Source organism: Sinocyclocheilus rhinocerous, unplaced genomic scaffold (genome assembly GCF_001515625.1).
Source record: "Sinocyclocheilus rhinocerous isolate Xijiao unplaced genomic scaffold, SAMN03320098_v1.1 scaffold597, whole genome shotgun sequence".
Lineage (NCBI taxonomy): Eukaryota > Metazoa > Chordata > Actinopteri > Cypriniformes > Cyprinidae > Sinocyclocheilus > Sinocyclocheilus rhinocerous.
Window position 1 is genome coordinate 44,598 of NW_015649570.1, and position 9,116 is coordinate 53,713.

General features: G+C 38.0%; 3 protein-coding genes across 5 annotated transcripts in view; 2 read left to right on the forward strand and 1 right to left on the reverse strand.

Annotated features, from left to right (window-relative positions):
- lig3 (ligase III, DNA, ATP-dependent) overlaps positions 1 to 3,108 on the forward strand; it is a 13,114-nt gene extending 10,006 nt beyond the window's left edge. Inside the window, exons 18-21 of the mRNA XM_016515555.1 lie at positions 496 to 646; positions 764 to 861; positions 1,333 to 1,410; positions 1,806 to 3,108. Of these exons, the coding sequence (XP_016371041.1) occupies positions 496 to 646; positions 764 to 861; positions 1,333 to 1,410; positions 1,806 to 2,039 (561 nt within the window). The 3' untranslated portion in view covers positions 2,040 to 3,108. The remainder of the gene's footprint in view (positions 1 to 495; positions 647 to 763; positions 862 to 1,332; positions 1,411 to 1,805) is intronic.
- An 83-nt stretch (positions 3,109 to 3,191) lies between these two features.
- On the reverse strand, positions 3,192 to 7,313 carry rad51d (RAD51 paralog D). 3 transcript variants are annotated; one of them, XM_016515556.1, is made up of 11 exons: positions 7,141 to 7,311; positions 6,946 to 7,036; positions 6,021 to 6,082; positions 5,747 to 5,865; positions 5,065 to 5,146; positions 4,782 to 4,916; positions 4,519 to 4,614; positions 4,355 to 4,445; positions 4,187 to 4,257; positions 3,425 to 3,583; positions 3,192 to 3,314 (listed from the first exon to the last, which is right to left on the reverse strand). In XM_016515556.1, the coding sequence occupies exons 2-11, from the start codon at positions 7,025 to 7,027 to the stop codon at positions 3,213 to 3,215; spliced, it is 999 nt and encodes a 332-aa protein (XP_016371042.1). In that variant the 5' UTR covers positions 7,028 to 7,036; positions 7,141 to 7,311; the 3' UTR covers positions 3,192 to 3,212. The 3 variants fall into 3 exon arrangements, with proteins under 3 accessions (XP_016371042.1, XP_016371043.1, XP_016371044.1); XM_016515557.1 differs by having other exon boundaries at positions 6,946 to 7,033; positions 7,141 to 7,310; XM_016515558.1 differs by having other exon boundaries at positions 3,201 to 3,314; positions 4,187 to 4,285; positions 7,141 to 7,313.
- Positions 7,314 to 7,381: 68 nt separating this feature from the next.
- Positions 7,382 to 9,116, forward strand: part of LOC107710724 (transmembrane protein 248-like) — a 20,937-nt gene continuing 19,202 nt past the window's right edge. The window contains exon 1 of the mRNA XM_016515559.1: positions 7,382 to 7,641. Within this exon, the coding sequence (XP_016371045.1) occupies positions 7,639 to 7,641 (3 nt within the window). The 5' untranslated portion in view covers positions 7,382 to 7,638. The remainder of the gene's footprint in view (positions 7,642 to 9,116) is intronic.

The following is a 9,116-nucleotide window of genomic DNA, read 5'->3' on the forward strand; positions in this document are numbered from 1 at the left end:
CTTTTCTATTCTCAACTGTTTTAAATTCATTTTAAACCTTTTAAATCAATTTTTAAATCATTTTCAACATTTTAAATTCCTTGTTTTATTGTTGTGATTATTATTATTTTTATTATAATTTTTTCATTTCTTTTATGTAAAGCACTTTGAATTACCATTGTGTATGAAATGTGCTATATAAATAAACTTGCCTTGCCTTGCCTTGCCCCTCCACAATCAATCACAAGCTCGCATTCATTTTTTAGTGCAACGCCCACATCACAAAATCCAGCCAACAGCTGATGGGTAGAACCAAGTCCCTGTCCAATATATATATTTTAATAATCACACTTGGATGTAAGTTGCTATATGAAAGAATAGCTGTTGCTACTTCTGTGTAATTGCAACTTTAAATTATCTTTCTTATAAAAAAAATTTATGCAAACTATTAGGTTGTGTTGTAAATCAAATATTGGAATCTTTTTTTTATTATTATTAATTTGTTTGTTTTTGCAGGAGCTGTATTGTATTTCAAAGGAGAACTGTGATTTTGAGGTGACAGCTGGTCCATCCAAAACTAGCCAAAATGACAAGAGCTCCTCAGGAGGCGAGAGTGGAGGAAGCTCTCCCTCTACATCTCATGGAGCTTCCACAGCTAACAAGACCAGTAAGCGTTCGCCATGAACAGATCCTGTTTGGTCTATAGTTGTCAAATGTGACACTTGCATCATAAAAGTACCATTAAAAAAAGTTCTTACATTCTGTAATTGTTCCAACTGTTCAGAAAACAGTCATACTCCCAAAGCAAAGGCAGTGAAAACCGAAGCATCTTCGCTAGCAGTTAAGAGGAAACTACCCACAGAGAAACAAGATGCCAAGAAGGTTTGTTATTTGATGAACCCATATACTGTATACACTACTGTTCAGAAGTTTAAGATCATGTTTTTGAAAGAAGTCTCTTTATGCTCCCTGAGGCTATTTGATAAAAAAATGCAGTAAAACAGCAGTATTGTGAGATATTATATTAAAATAGAAAAGTTATTTTAAATTGCAATATTTTAAAATGTAATTTATTCCTGTAATAGCAAAGCTTAATTGTCAGCAGGCATTACTCTAGTCTTCAGTGTCACATGATCCTCCAGAAATCATTTTAATATGATTATTTGATGCTCAAGAAATGTTTTTCATTATTATTAATTTTACTGACCTGAGCTTAACTTGCTGACCCCAAACTTTTAAATGCCAGCGTGTTTTCTTTGAACACAGGCTTAGTCTGTCATGCCATGTCATGGTTCATTTATCCATTATTAGATCATTTCTCTCCTCAAACCCTGTGGTCTTGTTCTATTTCAGATAAAAACAGAACCTGTTCACAGCAATGGACAAAGCAAATTGCAGACCGTTCAAACAACTGACCCAAAGAATGAAAAGGTTTGTTTTTACCTCTTTTGGTTGCTTTGTACTTAAAGGGATAGTTCACCCAAATATAATAATAATAAAAGACTGTCATCATTAACATTATTTACTCTTGTCGTTCCAAACCTGTGTGACTTGCTTGCAAAAGAAGATATTCTACATAAAGTTTAAACTGTTTTTGTCTATAAAATGAGTCCGTAGGTTCCAAACAGAAGTTATGAACACTGAACCTCACTGACTAAAAAAAAAGAAGACATTTTTCAAAGTATCTGCATAAAAATACAAAGTGAGGGGATGAGTAAATTATGACGGAATATTCATTCTTGGGTGAACTCTTCCTTTTAAAGCTAAAGGGTATAATTTTGCTGATATGATACTTCACCACTAAAACCCTTGCCATCTTCCTGCAGACACTACTGGACATTTTCACAGGTGTGAAGCTCTACCTCCCAGAGTCAGTGCAGGACTTTGAGAAGCTTCGGCGCTACTTCCTAGCGTACGATGGAGATCTGGTGCATGAGTATGACTCCGTTTCAGCGACACATACACTGGGAGAGCCAGAGGACGACAGTCCGGCTCAGAGGGTCACCTCCAACTGGATCTGGGAGTGCATCCGAAAGAGGAGGGTGGTTCCTCCCAGCTGAATGAGGTAGAGAGACTGCAGGAAGGACACTATCACTAAGCTCAGGCATTTTGTCCTATAATGACATTGTTCATTACAGAACATTTAAACCTATTTCATCAGACCTGCAGCTACAGCAATAATGCTGTCGTTCATGACAGAGTTGAATAAACATTTTTTAAAAGGTGTCACAAACTCATGTTTTTGTTTGCTTTACCACATTGTGGTATTACACACATTGTACTAGAAAACTTTCAGTTTAATAGCTTTTCAAGTTGGTTTTGACATTATTTTTCACTATGAATTTGCATATTTATAATTTTTAAACTGTTTTCGGTGTCATTGACTAGTGCTGCCACTCATTTCATAAGCATATTCTTGAAAGAGCTCAATACATGTAATGATTTTGATGACTTCATCGTGATAGTGTCATTTATCTGTTTTAAAAAGGATGTTTGTATGGAGTATGCTCTTGGGCACAGGACGAGTGATTAACAATACAATAGTAACAGCCATAAGGCATGATTGTGGAATGAATAATTGTGTAGAGTAAATTGGGTAAGAGCCCTCTAGCTTAGTAATGGTAGTTGTGTGTAATTTCAACTGTTACAATCATTCTAATTAAAACAAGCCTTTTATGCACAAAGAAATTGATTCGTGCCTGAATAGAGTCAGTCTAGCGTGCAATGGGGGAGTGATTGTGTGAGTGTCTGTATAACATGAGGACAATTTTAAGCATTGGATTTTTTCTCCTTGTCTAATCCGGAAGGTGCACTCAGTAATTTTTGGAGTTATACTGACACACAGAGGTGAGATGCAGAATAATGCAAAAAGTATTTTGTTTTTCCATTGAAAATGGTTTGTGGGGTTCATTTTTACTGTTGGTACTGAGGAAAACAAATCTATTTTTAAGAGATACTCATTTCCCAGTTTCATTTAGAAAATAAAAAGATGGCAACATTATGCAAATGTTTTTAACAAAAAAAAGAATGCAAGTTATTTTTGACTTCAGTAAACGGGACATTTACAAAAAAGTTAATTAAAAAAATAATTTCTTATCGCTTGTCAACGACCACAACGGAAACATTTTGTAGAAATAATATACATATTTACACTGACTCTAAATATACCTCCTATATAGTCTGTCTGAAATCAAAAGAAGGACAGCAATTCGTATTGTCACTGAATTTTGTTGTCAGGGTTTACTTCTTTCCTCTAGTTTCCTCTTGCCTGAAATAGAGGTTCTCCTCTCTTCAGACCAGTGACAAAGATCAAACCCCTCTACCAGATGACAAGCCTGAAGATGATAGAAAAAAAACATCAGTAAGTAATGTTCCATGCGTATCCACTAAGTAAAGACTATTGGGTTATTCTTGAAAATCAAGACAATTTTGCCTAAAACCCCACCTGTCGTGATGATTTGGTCAGAGTTGCGGTTCGTAAGGATGAAGTCTCTGCACCCTCTATTCTCTGCAGGAGCACACGAGTGCGCGGCACATGACTCCATGACTGTCCTAGTCCAGCCTTCAAATGCCCATTTCCATCTTTGGTCACATGGTTTGTCACCTTCAATGCAAGATTTCACCATATCAGTTTTTATTACAAAGGACAGTCACTGTGAGAAACATGCAACAAGCAAGACCAGTGAATTTACATCACTTTTCCAGTCATTTGTAATTACTGTCTCAGGATTTTCCAAGCTGTGATGAAACCGGTGTAGCATCTTCCATATTGTGACATCCAAATCAAATGGATTATCGAAAAAGAAAAAAATGTAGGGCGGCGACTTCTATCAAACGGTTGTTGATGGGAGGAAAATCAGCTGAATGCAAACTTGCAGCCAATTGTAAGAAAGGAGCAGGATTTCAGCGGACTAAATAATTTGGAGAAGTCTGTCATTTTACAAAATGACAAAAGAAACATCTAGATGGTTGAATTGTACTATAAGATCTCACTATAAGATCAATAATGTGCATGTACAAAATTTTATGCCAAGTTCAAAAATCATTTTATTCTCATTCGCAAAGAGCATCCTTAAAGTGATTAAATATTTTGAAAAAAAAAAACTAGCAATATATATTCAGTAGACTCTTCCAGGCCTGGAAACAACCATTTAAAATTCAGTAATATTTCCAGGTTTTCCCTAACAGGAAACAGAAAGGTGCATACCAGTACAGCAATGCTGAAGTCTCTGGCGATCATCTTCAGCTCCCCAGCAACTTGCATCAGCAAGGACATACCTGATGCAAAGCAGCAGCACTGTGACATCTAATGTGTACGATGCTAATTAGAACAGAACATTATGATAGAGTATTATGCAATACTGTAAACAAATACCCTCATTCTGTTTCCCTCCGAGCATGGACGAGAGCACAGCAGAGACTGAATCCACCATCAGCGCTTTGACTGAACCACCTCCAACAGACGCCTAGGGCACATTCAAGAGTTCTGTAACAAATAACCACTTACATCAACAGACCTTTACACAGAATAATACTTACCTTCTGAAGGCCATTCGATCTCAGATTTTGAAGACATGCGAGCAAAGAGAAGACATCAAATACTCTCAACACCTTGATTTTTTGAAGTGCCTCCATCTGTATATTGAAAAGGAAAGGACATAAATTCTGCAGCACAGTACGGTACAATACAATATAGTTTAAAGGAATCAATATTGGCACAAATGCTGTTCATTTGCCATAGTTGAACAAACATGATGATACTTGCCTTAGCAAGCACTACTAAGAAATTACACTTTAATCACCTGTTCCTCCATATTAGGGGTCTTGGATTGTAGCATCTGAAGCAGTCGGTTTGCACACATACCCCCCTTTGTGTCAATGTAAAACACAGTCTGCTTCAGCTGGTGGGATATATTAACTGCAACACTAAAACACACCTACAAAGTGATTGAGAGAGACACAGAGCATTATTGAACACTCACCCATTTGCCCACCCAACCCTAATAGGTTATAAAAGCAGGCTGTATTTTGAAATTGTAGAGCAGGGCCAAGAGACTAAGAAGAGTTTCCAGGACAACAGATCACCTGTGTTTTCCCGCTCCCTGGACTTCCTGCCAGCTCAGTTATTTCCCCTGTGTACAGCCCGGAATCCAACAGCTTATCCAAACTGAAGACAAAACAGCACAGTTTTGCACAGAGCCTTAATACAAAATCCATACATATGCACTACCGTTCAAAATTTTGGGATCAGTAAGATTTTTAAATAACTTTCAAGTTTGCTGCATTTATTTGATCACAAGTACAGTAAAACCAGTAATATTCGTAAAAAGCAACTGTTTTTTAATACATTTTAAAATGTAATTTAATGTAATGGCAAAGCTGAATTTTCAGCATCATTGCTCCAGTCTTCAGTGTCACATGATCCTTCAGAAATCATTCTAATATGCTGATTTGGTGCTCAAGAAACATTTCTTACCATCAATATTTAAAAAAAAAAAAAATGAGCTACTTATTTTTTTTCAGGATTTTGAATTTTTTAAACATTTTCGGGATAAACTTAAAGTTCCACAGAACAGCATTTATTTTAAATAGAAATATTTTGTAACATCATACATTTATTTACTGTCACTTTTGATCAATTTAATGTTTACTTGCTAAATAAAAGTATTAATTACTTTCAAAACATATATACTGACCCCAAACTATTCTATATTATGTTATATTGAATTATATTATATTATGAATCCTCCACATATATGTGTGGGACCTGGGATTGCCGGTGGACAATATTGCTGTGGAGCTCAAGAGCTCCTCATAGAGATCAGCTCCAGAGACGGGAAAAGCTGTGTACTGAGCCAAGAGCACACGCCGAACAGCTACTAGAGCCTAAAATACAACATGGACAGTTTTTAGTTAGTTAACTTTGTTTAGTTTAGTTACACTGTCCCTGTGATGGATAGAGGTAAATAAAGGTGAGGCCTGAATAGGCGCTAGCTGAAGTAAGAAAACTGGCACACTAAAAATGAAGTCATTCCACATACCTTGTAAGACAATGAACACTTTTGTGCAAGTTCTTCTGGGTTACATGAGACAAAGTCCTCAACTGAAAGAATTAAACATGTATTATTACAAGGGCACGGGCAGTTATGGAGTAAAGAAAACTTTAATTCCCACAAGGGACAATAGTGCTTGAGCAGCAACAGTACTTCAGTGAATAGTCCTCTCATTAGTCATTCATGCCGTTCCAAACCCCGCTGTTATTTTTTTGTTGGAACACACAATGAGAACTTTCGCAGAATCTTCACTCAGCTCATTTCCATACAACAATTTATAGTTCATAGTCTGACAAACGCAATTCAAGTATTTTTTGTGAGGAACAGACCACAAATTAATTAATTATTCAAGAATACCCCCCCCCCCCCCCCCCCCCCCACGAAGATGGTGAGATAAAGTTAATCATCTGCCATACGCTCACACACAGAGACGGAGTCCATGAAAAAAAAATAGAATTGTCCATTTTGATTTCATGGTGACTTTAAAGACTGACAGATATGGTCACCATGATCTATGGTTGTATGAACGGCTATGAGAAGAAAAAAAAAAAACGTATTTTGCGTTTAAGGTGGAAAAAAATAGTTTGGTTTTTGTAACAATTTTGGAACAATGAGTAAATAACTACAGAAGCATAAAATACAGTGTACAGATATACGGTATATTCCAACACAATAAAGAAGAAAGAACCCGATAATTACACAGTAAATAAATCTAATATTAAAGTTAGAATTATTAGTGAGTTTTATTATTATTATTATTTATTTTTTACATTTTTAATAAGATATTACAGTGGTAGATGGTTTAATCTCCTAAAAGGTAACGTACTATATAGTACATCTTGTTAGTTTAGTAAGGATGAAATGAACTGAAACTACATGTTGCTATGCGTGTTATGATCATTGTCAACAACACCTGTTTTGATATCCTCTGACTGTAAAGCCTTAATGAATTCCTCGTTTATTCCAGGGCAGATCCCTTCTCTCAAGATCACCATGACTCCCTACTAGACAGAGTTTAAGAACACAATCGACAACAATGTTAATAAAAAAGAGATAATAAGAACGCTACGTTAAACATCTAAAAAAACAAAATACTTGATGATCTCACCAGATGGCTAGAAAACCCATCAACACACTTATGTTCTTCACATCAGGGTTCTTTTGGGTGTCTTTACATATTAGCAGACATCATGACTTTTTATTGCCGCCCGCCACATTTCAACACCAGTCAGCGATCAGCGTAATTGACAGCAGACCCGTCCAATCACAGCCTCCGTAGTGTTCCATAAGCCAATGACAGACTTTCTACTTGTGCTAAGCTCCGCCTCGCGTGATCGGGGCGTGCGTAGAGAAGTGAAAGTAACGCGATTGGTTCGGCTGGTTCCTAAACACAGAAAACATCAGTTTCCGTCAACCAGCAGCTCGCTATAGACGCAAAGGCAAATTAAAACCGTGTTTTGAGAATATAGCGCACCTGCAAATAATGGGAAGGAGTGTTGTGCACTCCTATACCGCTGTCAGCTGTGTGTTTGTCGCTCAGGCCCGTTAGGCTCGAGTCAGTTAGCGTTAGCCGCCTGGATCTGTCGTTCACACTCGCGGGGGCAAAATGGTGAGTTTGAGATTTCCAGCTTGTTTTAAGTTAATCGCTTAACGGGTCGTATTTGTGTGGTTGGGGATGGTTGCATAACTAGCTAGCCGCATAGCTGCTCGCGTTGCATGTTGCCAGATTGAGCTGTTTTTGTGAGAGCATTAATACGTGACGTTCAGATCGGAGCTCGCAGCTGGATGTCGGCTGTGTGTCAAAACATAGTGAGTAGCCTGCCTTTACTACATTTATAGGTGTAACAGACCCGCCAGTGATGCTCCACAAATACGTCCTTGATAGATAGCTCACTGGGGTTTGACACACAGCCTTCGTGTAGAATTGACAGCTCGATATGAGCTGCAGACTATGACTAAGAGGTGGAGAGATTCAGGCCTTCATCGGCAGCCTAATAAGACAGTATGTGAGCAAATATGATACACGCCAATGAAGCATAACCGAGTGTACCTGCCGGTTTGATCCCTGTCTGTAAATATAGGGATGCGAATCCTAAGGAACTTAATGATTATTATTATTCCGATTTATTCATAATGATTCTGGCTTATTAACGATTCCTGTATTACTTATGAGTAAGAAATACTTCCCTCAACAGTGTTGCCAAGATGTAAGTGCAGAAATCAGTTTAACACTGCGAAATTCCATAAGAATTAAAGCTGCAAGCAGCGTTGAAAGGGCCTTCGGAGCCACCTCCATCCTGTGGCCTCAGAAAAACAGTGAACGGAGGGCAATATGCATTTAAAGTGGTAAATATCGGAGGAATGTCAAAGTCATTTATATGTGCCAAACTTCCTGGTGGCGCTATGTCTATAACTGAATATTGGCATGTAGATGTCTTCAGGCCAGGACTTTTTTTCAAACATGTGAAGTCTGGTGCAGATTGAATATTGCATATTTCAGCATATTTCAGTTTCAGTCATTTCCTGTTGCCAGCAGGTGGCGCTATGACTATAAGTGAAAATGGGCATGTAGATCTCTTCAGGTCAGGAGTCTTATCAAACGTTTGAATTTTGGGGCAGATCGGACATTGTATGGCTGAGTTACAACAGCATCATTTTCCATAGTGAAACATCGAACTTTGTCAGGCTGCCACGGACACGCCCTTTAACAAAAACTCAAGATCTTCGCAATTTAACATCGCAAAGATCTTTAGATTAGACTGATCAAATATAATGATGTCATTAAATCTCTAGGAGGAGTTCGTTACAGCGTAAAACATGCCACTTCCTGTTGGCAGCAGGTGGCGCTTTGACTACAACTGAGCATGGGCATGTGTTCAGGACAGGACTCTTATCAAATATGTGAAGTTTGGGGCAGATCAGACATTAGGTGCGTTCGACTTGAAGCACGGCTACAGACGGCAGTCAACGAGGGTAGCCGCTTGCAGTCGGGGGCGGAGTTGAAACCGGAGCCGTCAAGCCGGACATGTCTGCTCCCGTTAGTGACGCTCTCGCGGTGTTTGCATACTCTATCACAGATGAAGT